Source organism: Nipponia nippon, unplaced genomic scaffold (genome assembly GCF_047370975.1).
Source record: "Nipponia nippon isolate SJK-2023a ecotype South Korea unplaced genomic scaffold, ASM4737097v1 scaffold_1, whole genome shotgun sequence".
Classification (NCBI taxonomy): Eukaryota; Metazoa; Chordata; class Aves; order Pelecaniformes; family Threskiornithidae; genus Nipponia; species Nipponia nippon.
The window spans coordinates 147,288,124-147,302,974 of NW_028262290.1; the positions used below are offsets into that span (position 1 = coordinate 147,288,124).

A 14,851-nucleotide genomic window follows, 5' to 3' on the forward strand; every position below is an offset into this window, starting at 1 on the left:
GCGAACTCCGAGCCATTTTGGGGACGGTGTCAGTTTCCACTGTGTGCCTTCAGCGTTGCATTCTTCCCTCCTCCGCCCTCCTCCCGCCCGCCCGCCCGCCCGCCCTCCTTCCCTCCCCGGGTCCCCGCCACCAACTATGAAATAACAACAACAATAATACTCGTAATAACAACAATAATAATAAAAAGAGGAACGCGAGCGAGGCCGCGAGGCGGAGCGGGGGGCAGAGGGAGAGACAATGGGCTGGTGGAGAGAGGACCCATCCGGACCGGGGAGACTTTGCGCTCCCAGCGCCTGAGCCGCCGGGGCGGCGAACTCGGAGGGAGAGCGAGGGAGCGAGAAGGGCCGGTGGACGAGCGGAGGAGACCCGGGTGTTTTGTAACTAAAATGAGCGGAGCGCAGCGGCGGCGGCGGCAATAAGCTTATTGCAATTGACAGCGTCTGCAGTTCATTTCAAGATGGCCGCTTGGCTCACATTCATTTTCTGCTGAACGACTTTTAACTTTCATTGTCTTTTTTGGCCGCTCCGATCGTCACCCACCGGCTCCGTTTTCCGGGTACGTATGAAGCGAGGTGTCGCCTTACCAAGGGCGGGGGGCGAAGGGGGCTCGGCGGCGGTTTTCGGCCGGTTTGGGGGCTGCAAAGGGGAGCCTAGGTGTCCCCCGAGCTCTCCGTATGGGAAAAGCGCTGACAGGCTGCTCCAGCCACACACACACACATATAGACACGCAGCAGCAGCAGCAGCCTGTGCACTCGCTCGCGTTACGCACCCACATTTGCAAATTTTAGTTCCTTTCTTTCTCCAGACGCCCCCTAAAACCTTTCTGTGCACATGGCCCCCGAGGAGAATATTTATATTTCCAGACCCTGCTGCCAGCCCGGCCTGAGCGCCCTTTGTTTAAAGGCAGATTTTGATTAAACAGGGACGTTCGTGAAATCTGGAGCTGCCTGGGTCAAGTGATTTCAGTCCTCCCCGAAAGAAATGTGTCTGGGGGAGGTTAAAATGTCAGATAACGCACCCATTTTATAGAGATAGAGCCAGCGGGGGGTAGCGATCCTCCTGGAGGGGTTGTTAGGCGTCGGGGCGCCCAGCAGAAAATGTTATTAACTTAAGTTGGACAAGTACTTGTGTGAAATTGGATGGGTTGTAAGATGGCGGTTCCCAGTTGTTTCCAATGCCTCCTCTTACATTTCTGCTCTAAATGCTCAAGTTGGGCGGTTTGTGCCTGCTGGCAGAGGAAAGGGGCGGCCAAGACCGAGAAACAACTTTTTGGGGGGGTCAGGGTGGCAGCTGGGCTGCGGTCTTGGGGAGCTGGGGCGTGCGGGTTGCTGGAGCCTGTGGAGCAGGGGTGATGTGTCTGTGGGACGCGGGGGGGTTCTTTGAATTTCTTTTCTCCGGTTGGTATTTTTTTTTCTCCTCCTGAGCCCGGGAAGGGTAAATTTACGTGAAATCCTTTGTCAGATCTGAAAGATGTCACGAGTGGGCTCCTCGTGCTGCTGATGGGCAGCACTGGAAAGTTGCTGGTGTGTGTTTTTGTAATTGTGTGGCCTTGGCAATATATAGCGCGGGATGTTTCTCTGGGTTTGCTGTAAATATTTGCAAGTAAGCAGGTAAAAATAAGCAGAAAAGTCGCATTTCTGTAAAAGTCAGATAGTCACTTTCCAGCCTCGAGAAACTTTGATTCCCTCCTCCACTCTCCAGAAAAGTTGAGGAAAACCTGGGCGTGCGTGCCCATTTGCGAGCTTGGCACTAAAAGGATTTTTTTGCGTGGTCCGTAGTGGTCAGAGCCACTGATTTGATGGGGCTGTCCCAAAGACCGGGGAGATTCTGGAGCTACAGTCCAACAAAACTACTTTGAGTGACTCTGCGCAGTGCGTCCTGGAGAGTGAGACAGGCTTGTGCTGCAGTTTGCCAGAGACACGGAGGGCTGACCTACCTGATCGCTTAGCTAGTACAAAACTAACATTTTAGTCTATTTTTTTAAGTAGACGGATAGTGTCCTTCACCTAGTCGGGGGGGGGGGGGGCGATTTGAGGGATTGGGGTCCCTTTGCAGTGTGTTGCCAATATTCAGGACTCTCCTCGCTGCAGCGAGCTGGGCAGGGATATTTGAGCCCCGTGTGCCTCCTCGGGAAAAGGCACCGTCCCTCCTTTCCAGCATCTGTGGCCATTCTTAAGCGAAGGAGCAATACCAGGCTCGATAGTAAAAGTGGCTCTGGCTGATAATAGGTGAAGATGTAGAATGACGGCTGCTTTATTCCTGATGAGAGAGTTTTCCGAGAGGAGATGGGTGCAAAGTACACAAACCTACCCGAGCGATGCTTCTGGTTTTTGTGTATGTCTTTTCTGGTAGAGACCTGTCGAGCAAGGTTTGATAGCTTATTGCCCTTATAGATTTTTAATAATGTAGCTGATTCTTAGCAGGGGAATGCACTTCTGTTTTTCTTCATTTTGACATAACCCGTTCAAGGCCTCTAAATAATCAGTCGGCTGGCGGTGTTTACTTCTAGCGAGTATTATCTCCGTATATTTTACGTTTAGTTGTTCCGTGTGTCCATGTGTAAATATATATTGTCCTGCTTAAGAGGCTGTGTGTATTGACTGTGTGAAGCGTTGGCATTCGCCGTGCTATCAGCCCGGGCATAAAAAAAAAAAAAAATCTGAAAGGGTTTCCCTCGTACCAAAATATCGAGCTCAGGCTGCTGTGGTGAGATGCGCTGCGTTCGTGTTGCATGCCCGCAGGCACGGACACGCGTGTGCCTGTGCCTGTGCGGGTGGCTTTGGGGGAGAAGTTGGGCGCCTGGTTCAGCTCGCTGGAGAAAATCCCTGGTTTCGAAGATAGCTGACAGCACGTTGAAAATGTGCTAACTTTGGGCAATAAATAATCCGCGTTTAGGGGTTGCTTCGACAAAACAGGTTTCACGGTTGAATTTAAACCCCCCCTCCATTTAGGAAGGGGCTACGCCTGCGTGAAATAAGCGCGTTGCTGTCCTGAAGGGTTTGTCCCAGCCCGTCAGGGCTGGGAAGGAATTCTCGGTCCGCCGACTTGCGTGACCTCGGTCACCGCTGGGTTTTTTGGTTCAGATATTTACGAATTATAAGGTAGTGGCTTGACCAAATAAAAGGCAGAGCCGTGGAGGCAGCCTGTCCCTGTCTGAGTCCCTCAAGGGACCCGAGAGGCGCCGGCTTCAGGGCGCTGGGCTCTTCAGGGAGGAGCGCAGGAGCCCGGGCTCTGCCTTCGCTGGGAAGAGCAAACCCTCGGTATCGGTTTAAAAGTGAGAAGCGGAGGGTCAGGGACCCTGGAAGCGACATTTAAACCGCAGTGCAAGGCAGCGGGGGGCTTGCTTTCCCGCACGGGGCTAGGAACAGCTCTGGGGACCTGGTCTGGCTTGGTGCTTCTTGCACTTTGCTTTTCTGTGTGCTGGCCGGCTGCGGTTTGATGCTGGGGAGTTTTATCTGCTGCTCACTCGAGGGTTCTCCTGCAGCAGCGAGAGAAGTTTCCTGGCTGGGGTCGCTCGTTGGCGCTGTGCACACTTCTTGAGGAATATTGTACCCCTGTCCTGGGCAGTTTGGCCGAAATTCAAAGCTTTTAGAAAGCTTGGTGGGTTGGTGGTTTTGTTTTTTTTTTTTTCTTTTTTTTCTTTTTTTTCCCGCTGCATAACATCGAAGTTTGCGAGTGGCTGGGGAGAACCTCGCATCTTGAGACTTCCCCAGCTCGCCCGGTGCTGCGGGGAGAGGCGGCTCGCAGGCTCTGCCCGGGGAGAGGGGGGACCGAGGACGGGAGCTGGTGTGCTGGGAGCCCTGACACGGGGAAACGAAGAGCTTGCGCTGGAGCAACGCTGTCACGTTGCATTTTTCAGGATCTGGTTGACAGAAAATAATTTACTCTGCAATTGACGTGGCTGACAGGGTTTTTTCCCCCGGTGTACTTTCCCCTTTACCTCTTATTCCCTCTCATTTTAAATAGTATGTGTGCATCTAATGTTGGTGCCAGTGCATCCGATGGGGGTTTATGGGTTTCAGACTGTGAAAATGACATTTGTTTTTCACTTTTGTCGCTGCATTGTGTTGACAAGGTGTTGATTTAGCTTTAGGAATGATCTGGTCACATGGTCCTTCGCATGTTGTCACTAATGTACCGTTTAAAGTCGGTTTGGGCCCCCCCCCCCCCCCCCGGTGTGCTTTATTGCTGAAAAGGGAGTTTGTTGAAGGAGCCGGAGACTTGTTTTCTCCCGTCCAAACACCTTACCCTGGTGCTGCAAATCTCTTTCCACCTCTTACAAAACTTTGCACCGCGCTCGCTTCGTCCGCGGGAGGCTTTTCAAACGAGAGTCAAGAGAGGGGGGGGAAGGAAAGAAAGAGAGAGAGAAAGTTGGGGGGGGGGGGGAGGAAGGAAGGAGAGAAAGGAGGCGAGGGGAGAAGGGGGGAGAGAGGATGCCGGCGGCGCGGAGCGGGAGCCGGGGCTGGGCACCCCGCCGGCGGTGCGGGGGGCTCGGTCCCCGGGAGCGCGGCGTGGCTCGGCTCGGCTCGGCGGAGGGAGGGAGGGAGCGCAGGGGGAGAGGAGCGATCTCAGACCAGCTCCTCGCACCGAGTCGACGTGGAGAGAGGCCCCTGAGAGGATCCGAAATGGCCGAGGCTCGGGAGGAGCCTCTGGCGCTCGCCTCCGCCGGGCTGAGACCCCAAAGCCCGGCTCAGCCCCGCTCCCGGGGCAGCAGCTCCCGCCGCCCGGGCTGCCCCGCACCGCGCCCCGCCACCCTCCGGGCTGCGGCACCCCGACCCCGCCCGGGCCGCCCCCCCCCCCCCCCGCCCCGTCCTCCCGCCCTCCCTCTCCCCGCCCTCCCCCTCCCCTCCCCTCGCCACCGGGCTCCCAGACCCCCGCGGGCTCCTCGGCTCCTCCACCCCCTCCGCCAGCCCCCGGGCCCCGCGTCCCACCCCCTGGCCCGGCTCGGCTCGGCCCGGCCCGCCCCCCCCCCCGGCCGCCCCCCCGCCCGGCTCTCGTGTGTTCCCAGCGGTGGCAGGATGCCAAGTGTAAGTGTAAGTTGCTCTCGCACCCCCCCCGGAGAGCGGAGCAGATCCGGATCGGCACCGAGCCGCCGCGGCAGCCGCCCGGACCCCCCTGGCGGGCCGGCCCCGCCGCCCCGGTGCCCGGCCCCGCTCCGAGGTGCGTGTCCCCCCCGGCCCTCCCCCCGCCGCCCCTCCCCGCTCTCCGGAAATGCCAGGGCAGCCGCACCGGGAGGCGCTGGTTCCCCTTTGTGCTGCTCGCCGGCAGCCCGGTGCCCGGCCGTCCCCCGCTCCGGAGCTCCCCGCCGCCCCCCGCCGCCGAGCCGCCCGGCGAGCCCGAGCCGGCCCGCTGCCCCGCCGCGCCGCGCCGCGGGGAAGGAGCCGGTGCCCGCCGGGGAAGCGGGGCGGTGGGTGCCGCGACGCGACCGCGCCTCCGCGGGGCTGCGCCCAGGCCGGCCCGGTGCGGTGCCGGGCGGTGCGGCGACGCCCCGCCGGCCCCGGGACCGGCCGCCGCCCGGCCCCGCGCCGCCGCCGCCTTCCGCGCTTTATCCTCCGCTGCGCCGGGGGATGCGACCGCACGGGGGAAGGGGACGCGCCGGAGCTCGGCACCTGGGACGCCGTCGCGCTCGTCCCCGCTGATCGGTCCTCTGTCTGTCTGTCTGTGTGTCCGTGTGTGCGTGTGTCTTTCAGAGCCGCCCCTCGCCACGCCAAAATGCACCGAACAACCAGAATCAAAATAACCGAGCTAAACCCCCATCTCATGTGCGTGCTCTGCGGCGGGTACTTCATTGATGCAACAACCATCATAGAGTGCCTCCACTCCTGTAAGTACGACCGGGCGCTCCGCGTTGTTCCCCCCGCCGCTTTTCCACCTTTCCCGGCATCCCGGGAACACCAGAAAAAAAAACCAAACCAACCCGCCCAAACCCCCCGAGGTGCTCGGGACCGCCGCCCCTCCGCCTCCCCGACGGGCTGGGAAATAGGTGGCCCGGCCGCCGTGCAGTTTTTCTGATGACGGCCCTACGGTCTTTGTTAAAGTAATAATATATGTACTCTAAGCGTCTCCTTTTCATGGTAATTGCAGCTTATTTGGGTATTTGTTTAGCTTAAGCAGCGCGCTGCTGACAATGGACGATTTGCTCTAGCTTGCATAGTTTAGAAAATCGCACCTCTATCTATGCATATCTGCGCCTCACCTACCGCCATCACTAAAAGCCTTTCGTGTTTGACTTCCAGTCTGTAAGACCTGTATCGTGCGTTACTTGGAGACCAGCAAGTATTGTCCTATCTGTGATGTCCAAGTTCACAAAACTCGACCGCTTTTGAATATAAGGTAGGAGAAAGATGCAATGTGCGCCCTGCCACCTCCTATTTTACTTTATATGGGGAGACCAGCAGCAGTCGTGTGATGTTATCTCTTCGCCTGCGATTTAAATCTGAAAGGACTTGTCAATTTACAAGCTGACTCCTGTGTATGCTCTCTCTTTGGAGTTTTGTCATTGATTGAAATTGAAGATTTCTCTGGATGCGAGACAGAAAGTTTTTGTTGGGCTTTCTTTGCACGCGCCAAGCACTGATGCAATGCCTCTTCCCTCTCTCCCATTCCCACCCGTACCTTCTCCACAGTTTCTGCCTCCGCTTTCGGTTTCTTCCAGACACGCTTCACTCCAGCCATCGCTCCTAGTCAGAAAAACTCTTGCTGAAACTTCCCAAGCTGAGAGGCAAAAGCCTTTAAAGCACACTTCTCCTTCCAGAAACGTTTTTCTCATCAGTGTTCCTTTTTGCTCGCTTTATTTCTGGGGAGGGCATGTAGTTTTTAAGGCCTTCCTTCAGTCCGAGAGAATTATTTTTCAGTGGCGGTAGCACAGATGAGTTTTGGTTTATAGCGGTATTGAGAGCAGTGTTAGTTTGATTACAAGGTCTTGTAAGTTAACTTTTTATGACCAGCCTCCCGCTTTGTAGAAGATGCCTCATTGTTGTGAAAGATTATAAATGAGGAGCTGCTGCTTGGATTAAAATATCGCTTCATCTGCTTAATTTGATGTTTTGGGGTTGTTCTTCTTTCAGGTCAGATAAAACTCTCCAAGATATTGTATACAAGCTAGTACCAGGCCTTTTCAAAAGTAAGTAGTTTTTTTTCTTAAGAGCAGAAAGCCAAACCCAGAGCTGCTATCCTGTATCAACACCAGGAGTTAGACAGTAAATACTAAAAGAAAAATATATGCTTTTCCATCTAGATGAAATGAAAAGAAGAAGGGATTTTTACGCTGCTCATCCGTCGGCTGATGGTAAAAGCTTCTCGTTCGCAACTTTAATAAATGTAGCATTGACCTAGATGCTTTGCTGTTTCCTTTTTAACTTACAAATTACGTATTACCGTGACAGAATTTTAAGAAGTAAATTAAGAATAATAAAAGTTTAGTGTTTTAACAGTTAGGTAGCTTTAATTCATAATCTTACTATGGAGATTTTTTTTTCTTGTTACTGAGAATTGCCATTCTTCCTGATTTGAATTTCAAAATGTAAATTATTGTGGAAATTTCTGCGCAGCTGCCAATGGCTCTAATGAAGACAGGGGAGAAGTGGCTGACGAAGACAAAAGAATTATAACAGACGACGAGATAATAAGCTTATCCATTGAATTCTTTGACCAGAATAGGCAAGTTCCAGAATGGCAATATTTTATGTTTACCTGACTGATAGCAGCTATATTTATTATTTGTTGTAATTGTTTCATTTCTTCTCACAGACTGGAACGAAAAGGAAGTAAGGAGAAAGAAAAATCAAAGGAAGAGGTAAACAACTTTCCTTTACTCCAGAGGAAACATAACACACACAAACATCTTTGGGGCAGGTTTGTAGCTGAGAAAAATACATAGGCACGTATCCCTAGAACAAAAGCAGTGCACCTCCTGGTATGGCGCTAGGTACAGAAGAGGTAAAACATCTTCTTACAGCTGTATATGTAAGCAACTTTTTAAACTAAAAAATACCTGTGGTATTACTCTTACCGCAGAATCTGATTTTTTGGTCAAATTCTGCAATAAATTTATATTTTAATAAATAATTAATTAATTGAACAAAATTAATATGTAATGCATGTATATGCTAAAAAGGGATTTAGTACGAGATACAAATCTTTATGTATAAAATTAGTTGGATTTTTTTATTACTTTCTCCGGAACTGTAATTTATCACTTATTTCTGTTGTTCCTTCTAAGGCAGCAGAAATTGTTATATTATCGTTCATAATTTAATAAAGTGCATTTTTTTTAAAAATTACATAAAATGTTAGAGTACAACTTTGGTGGGAGTAACTGCTTTTTTCTCAGTAGACTGATTTTCTTTACTGTGCCATCAGGTGAATGACAAAAGATACTTACGCTGCCCAGCAGCAATGACAGTGATGCATCTAAGAAAGTTCCTGCGGAGTAAAATGGATATACCTAACACTTTCCAGGTACCTATGGGGAAAGAGTGATTTTTTTTAATTATTTTTTTTAAATCAGTCTTGCTGTTCTAAGCCTGCTAATGCTGGTTAGCACTCATTTTCTCATTACAGCCGGTTCCAGCAAGTGCTAACCACCAGGTATTTCTGGTGTGTGCAACATGTTGGTGGGATTATGAGCGTTCTTTTTAAAATATCTATCCGGAGAGTTTGGTGACGCTCTGTAACTTTTCAATGCTGTAAATATCGAGGTATCAAGAAGTTGCTCCTTAACGTATTTAAAACATATCTAATAGATACGAAAATTCCCTACTCCCTGCTGGTTTTGGTATAGCATTTTTTTCAGTTTTCTGAGATACGTGGCAGCGGGGCTGCTTTCACCTCAGAGCAATCGTACGCTAGGGGTAAATGCCTGGATGCTCCTTAATGCAAGGATTCGTCTCTTGAACAGATCGATGTGATGTACGAAGAGGAGCCTCTGAAGGACTACTACACCCTAATGGATATTGCCTACATCTATACCTGGAGGCGGGTGAGTGTCTCCAGTGTGCCTCCTCCCGGGGGTGCGGGTCGTGGCCCGGAGGGCGCTCACCAGGGTCTCCCCTTTGCCTTGCAGAACGGGCCTCTCCCCCTGAAATACCGGGTCCGACCTACTTGCAAGAGGATGAAGATCAGTCACCAGAGGGAAGGCTTGAATAATAGCGGGGAGCTGGAAAGTGACTCTGGGAGCGACAAGGCAAGCAGCCCGGCGGGAGGCATCCCCTCCACCTCCTCTTGTTTGCCCAGCCCCAGCACGCCGGTCCAGTCTCCTCACCCCCAGTTCCCCCACATCTCCAGCACCATGAATGGCACCAGCAGCAGCCCCAGCAGTAACCACCAGTCCTCCTTTACCAACAGAGCGCGGAAAACTTCGATAAATGGCTCCTCGGCCACTTCATCTGGTTGACTGCGCCAACCAGGCTACCGCCCCCGCCCCTCCTTTATATAGATCTCTCCATGCCATTACAGCTTTATAGATGCTAATCCATGTGACTATCGTCCAAATTGCTTTCTTTTGTAGTGACACTGAACTTGGCTATAAAAGGCGGACTAGGTGACATTCAGGATGGACGTTAATGGAAACGCAAGATTGAAATGTAAATTGTTTTCAGAGGACTGGGAAGCAAACAAAAGTTACACCTTCACCTGTTCTGAGTGATGCGGAGTTGTTTCCGTCCCCATCATCTGGACTCGGGAGTCTCCAGAAGTCGATACAAATCCCGGGAAGTAGTTCGTTAATCCAGACTAACTCCTCCATTGCGTTCTCTTCGATTGTTATTGTTCTTATGCTGTTTTGTGAACCTGTAGAAAGCAAGTGCTTTTTCATCTTGAAATCCAACAAAACGAAAAGAATATGCATAGAATAATGCATATATGTAGCCATGTCACTGTGAATAACAATTTTTGCGTATTAGCCATTTTGATTCTTATGTTGCATCTTTTACTTCTCTGTTGCTGCGCAGAACCGATCAAAAGAAAAGTAAACTTCAGTTTTACAATCTGTATGCCTAAAAGCGGGTATTACCGTTTTATTTACTGACTTGTTTAAATGATTCGCTTTTGTAAGAATCAGATGGCATTATGCTTATTGTACAATGCCATATTGGTATATGACATAACAGGAAACAGTATTGTATGATATATTTATAAATACTATAAAGAAAATATTGTGTTTCATGCACTCATGATATGGTTGTTAAATTTCTAAACCGGTTCGACCCTTGCAGATGCCGCCTGTTTGAGCTTTGCTCATACTGCAAGAAACACTTTGTGTGTGAGAGCTACAGTATTGGGAAAGCACATTCAAGTCTCTGATAACCTGGAGGCAATTGGCAATCTTAAAAGGATTTTACTGGCTTTGTCTTTTTTTTTCCAAGTGATATATTTTTACTTTACCAAATGTTGAAGTGATGCAGTGAAGAGGGGGGAGGGGGAAAAAGTTAAGGGAGATGGAAATCTTTGACCTGTTTGATTACCTTTTTATTATTTGGTGTGGTGGGTTTGTGTTTTTAAAAGCACACGGAATCATTATAGAAGCCATAAACTATTTGGTATAAATTTTAAGGAACCAGCAAGTCGCTGGATGAAGGCATTTTATCTAAATTTGTTTTAATATATATGTATATGGTACAGTACTAACTTCATTAAAATTTAACAGGTACTTTAATATTTCCAATAAATTGTGGAGAATGCCTCCTCTTTAATGGCCTGCAAATAGGTGCATTTTATTAGAGGCTTCTAAGGGTATTATTTTTTCAGTAGAAGGAACTTTTCCACCATAAAATATGAACAGCCCGGAACACTTTTCAGTTTGTGCTTTGCTTTGGTCGAACTTCGTGTGTGTTCATCACCCATCAGTTATACATTTGTGAGGGTGTTTATTCTATATGGATATTGTTTCATGTTTGTACGGGAAAATTGTAGTTAAACATTTCATTGTCTCCAGTCTGCAAAAGAAGCACAATTCTATTGCTTTGTCTCGCTTATAGTCATTAAATCATTACTTTTGCATATAAATTGCTGTTATTTGTCCTGCTTGTTTTTATAGACCAGGTGATTGCAAATCCTCCACAAGGTTATTGCTTATTGATGTATAATGTCTTGTTAAACAAGAGTTGATATTTTTTCCTGTAGTAAACATGTACAGTTCAATTTCAACAGTAAAAACTTCAGTTTTATATACACGAATAACTTTCATTTATAGCTGATCAAAGAAATAAACAAATAAAAGGGATAATTCATTGAAAAATAGCAAATGACCTCTGTTGATAATGTGGTGTTAAAGGACAAACATCTTCTCATTGGAAGTCTTTCTGGGTGTACAAAAGATTTTAGTGAACGGTATAGCACTAAAATAACAACAACAAGAAAAAGTCTAGAAATCGCCATGATTTGTTTTGGTTGCCTGCCTCGAAAACATTTGCTGTTCTTTATTTGACCCCGAATTATTCTTGAACATAAGCACACGGCGTATCCTCACCTCCCAGCCAGGCACAGCTTTCACCTCCTATCTGTTCAGGCTTAGCCCCTGCTAAACCGCCCTGGCTGGGAAGGGAAGGACGGGATTTTTGTGATGACGAGTGCCAGGTTCTGCCTCTGCTGCCCCGGCTTGCTTTTTAAAGCCTCGGTGGAACTAAATACGTTTTAATGTAAAGATATCTCTCCATGCGGCCGAGTGTCTGTCTTGGCACGATTCCCTCAACTACATGAGTTAATCACACTGTACTGGTCGAATTAATTCACCCGAAGACCAGCCCTGAACCTGCAGCAGAGGGTTGTACGTTAGCACGATGATCAAATTGCGCTTATTTAAGCTGATAGTGACAACTTTTAGCATCAAAACGGAGCTATTCTCCGTCTTTGTAAAGTGTCCGTGAAGCATAAGGCAATGAAACAGGAGCTGGAGAAATCCCTTCGAGGTTTATTAAGCTCTTACAGCACTTTCGACATCTCCCAGTTCGACGTCTCCCGTCCGAAAAAGAACAAGCGTTTCCAGTGCCCCCCTCGCCGAGCTGCAGAAACCGCCGAGGGTGCTGGTGCTGCCGTGCCAAACTTGGGTGCCGCCGCCGGCCCCGGGCAGGTGGCACCGCCACGCGTGTGCGTCGCTGAGCACCGTCGGGAGGACGATCACAGCCAGCAGCTGGGTGTTCGCCTGGCGAAGCTGCTGTGTCAACCTCCCCGGTTTCACAGTATGGTTCTCTGCAGCTGCATAGGGAACGGGTTTCCTTGCAAAAGTACGTAAACCTTCCCTATTTGGAAAGAAATCTCAGCTCGGTGTATATGTAAGGAGAATCTTTTCACCGTCCGACGTTGCGTTGGTATAGATCGGGGGATAAAGCCGAAGTCTGCTGCGTTTTTCTGAGCTTGTTCAACAAGCAATCTGATCAAAGGTAGAAGCAGGGGCGGTGTGTGCCCGCTGGAAAATGATGTTTTTCTGTCTTCGTCCGACCGAATTTTCCGCCCTGGTTCAGCCGCCGGCAGCTCCCAGCAGCGCTTTTGTGCCCGGCCGGAATGGGGGATAGGCGGTAAGGATCCAGCCCCGGGGAGAGCCGGGGAGCGGGAGCATGAAGGGCTCCAGGGGCTCCCGGAGAAGGCGGGCAGAAAGAGGGAGAAGGAATGCAGAAATATGCAGAAAGAGAAAGAGAAGGAGCACGACGAGCTTGCGAAGCCCAGCTGCTTGTCCCCCAGCACCCAGCGTTGCTCAAAACAACCTGCGCCGCCGCCTTTCAGCAGGCCGATGCCGGCGGGCGGGCAGCGCCGGGAAGCTCCCGAAAAGCGGCATCGCCCCGAGGGCGGGAGGGGAGGGCGCGGGGCGGCTCCCGCCGCGGCGGCGGGGCCCGGGAGGACCGGAGGCAGCCGCGGGCAGCTCCGCTCGGAGGCGGCGTTGCCCGATTTTCTGGGAATGGAGGGGGGCACCGAAACCCGAAGGCGGAGGCAAAGCGAGCGGCAGGCGTCCTTCCAGCCCAAGCGATGCTCCTGCTCCTCGTCCCCCCGCGGCCGCCGAGGACGTCCCGCTGTCACCTCCGCCGCCGCACGGCTGCCAGGGGCTCCCGCCTTTCGCTGGGGATTTTCAAAGCGCGGCCAAAGCAAGTCCTCCCGGGGCCGGTACGGGGCCGAAGCCTCCTCCCTTCCCCTGCGCCTCTTTTCCTCGCCGCCGCGGCCGCGGACCGCCCGTCCCTTCGCCCCGGTGGCCGGGAGCCGCGCTCCTGCCTTCCAAACATCACTTCTGGACTGTTCGTCTCTCACCACGCAGGAACTCCTGCAGTTCCGATCTTTGCCACCAAACCGGTGCAGAAGGATGGGGTTGTCTCGCCGCGCCTGGCTCCGGTCGCCAGCCCCGGCGCGGGGCGGGCGGCGGCGGCGGCGGCCCCCGCCGCAGGTACCGCGGCGGGAGGCGGGAGGCTGCGACCCCGGCGAGCACCTTGCGCCCTCCCGATTTTAATACGGTGAAATTCTGAGACAGTGTTTACCCAGCTAAGTGTTTCCTGTTTCCGCTGTTAATTTTTAACGTTCTTGCTTCTACTCTGGGTACTTGAAACGGATTTCCTTTATTTTACTATGAACAGTTTCTTTTTCATGTTTTCTGCCTGTCTCCCACCAAGAGGACGCCTTGAGAAGAACCTGCTCTCCCGTCCGAAGGGCTGCGGATCTCCGCTTTCCTCAGTTCAAAGTCGTTGCCCCGCTCCGGGAGCTCCAAGCCACAGCTGCTTCGTGCTTTATTAATTCAAGAATTGCAAGAGGATTCTGGCAGAAAGGATTTTTTTTCCGGCTCCGGCTCCTTCGCTCCCTTTCCCCTCGACTAACGGCGGAGTCCCACCAGGACAACAGAAAGGCGGCTGCTGCCCGCCGGGTACCGGGGCAACTTTCGGTCTCCCCGTCTTTGGGGATGGGATATTTGTATTTATTTAACAGGGATGATGTGGGCTAAAAAAAAAACAAAAAAAAACAACAAACCACCTCGGTAACGGGCAGAGCGCGAAGGACGCCTCATTCCCGCGGCAGACGGAGGCTCTCGCTGCCGGGGGCGGGCAGGGAGCGGGGCCGCCGTCCCCGGCCGCTGCCGCCGAGCCGCGGGCGCGCCGGGCAGGACGGCGGCGGCGGGGCCGCGGGCGGCGGTGCCGGAGGCGGGCAGCGCCCCGGGGGGGGCGAGGAGCCCGCGGGCCTCCCGGCCGCCGGGGCGTGCGGCCGCCGCCTTCCCCCGGGCCGCGGAAGGCCGGCGGGGAGCCGCGCTCCGACCGCGCTTCGCTCCGCGCCCCTCCGCCGCCGGGGACGAGGCTCCCCGGGATGGCGCGGAACCGTGGCGCCCGGCCCCACCGCCGCCGCGGAGGAGGCCTGGCCCCCGCCGGCCGCCCCCGCCGCCCCCGCCCGGGCCGGGCCGGCTCCGCGCCCCCCGCGCCGCCCGGGCAGAGGCCATCTTGCGCCTGCGCAGCTCTCCCGCCTCGCGCCCGCGGAACTTCCCCCGCGCGCCGCCAGATTCGAACGGGGCGCGCGGGGGGCGGCGCGCGGGGACCCCCCGGGCGCTCCGCGCTGCACCGCGCTGCACCGCGCAGCGCCGCGCCGCCCGGCGCCCCCCGCGGAGCGCTGCTCCCTCGGCCTCCGCCGGCGCGGGCGGCCGCGGCGGGATGCGGGGCACGGCTTCGCCGCCGGGGCGGGCCGGGCCGGGGGGAGGCGGGCAGGCCTGGCGGGCAGCACAGCCGCCCTCCGCCGAGGCGCAGCCGTGCAGCCGCAGCCCCTGCACCGCCCTGCGCCCCCGCCTGCCCTCCACCCCCCCGCCCCGTCCCGCCTTTAGGGTGCTCCAGCGAGCCCGGGTATTCGGGGATGTGCGTGCCGGGAAGGGGGCACCGGGACGTGGCTTTCCGGCAT

General features: G+C 53.3%; 1 protein-coding gene across 1 annotated transcript; it reads left to right on the forward strand.

The window, feature by feature from the left end:
- Window positions 1–103: 103 nt before the first annotated feature.
- Window positions 104–11,151, forward strand: BMI1 (BMI1 proto-oncogene, polycomb ring finger). The gene is made up of 10 exons (XM_087776597.1): window positions 104–557; window positions 5,692–5,825; window positions 6,238–6,334; window positions 7,069–7,124; window positions 7,239–7,289; window positions 7,552–7,660; window positions 7,751–7,796; window positions 8,363–8,461; window positions 8,901–8,981; window positions 9,066–11,151. Exons 2-10 carry the CDS (start codon window positions 5,714–5,716, stop codon window positions 9,393–9,395), a joined length of 981 nt encoding a protein of 326 aa, XP_087632723.1. The 5' UTR covers window positions 104–557; window positions 5,692–5,713; the 3' UTR covers window positions 9,396–11,151.
- The last annotated feature ends 3,700 nt before the right edge of the window (window positions 11,152–14,851 follow it).

Excerpts from the sequence above, each read along its gene's own strand:
- BMI1 (XM_087776597.1), top strand. The coding sequence starts at position 5,714 with ATGCACCGAACAACCAGAATCAAAATAACCGAGCTAAACCCCCATCTC. Across the intron at positions 7,661-7,750 it reads GAATTCTTTGACCAGAATAG|ACTGGAACGAAAAGGAAGTA; the intron begins GCAAGTTCCAGA and ends TTCTTCTCACAG. Across the intron at positions 8,462-8,900 it reads ATATACCTAACACTTTCCAG|ATCGATGTGATGTACGAAGA; the intron begins GTACCTATGGGG and ends TCTCTTGAACAG.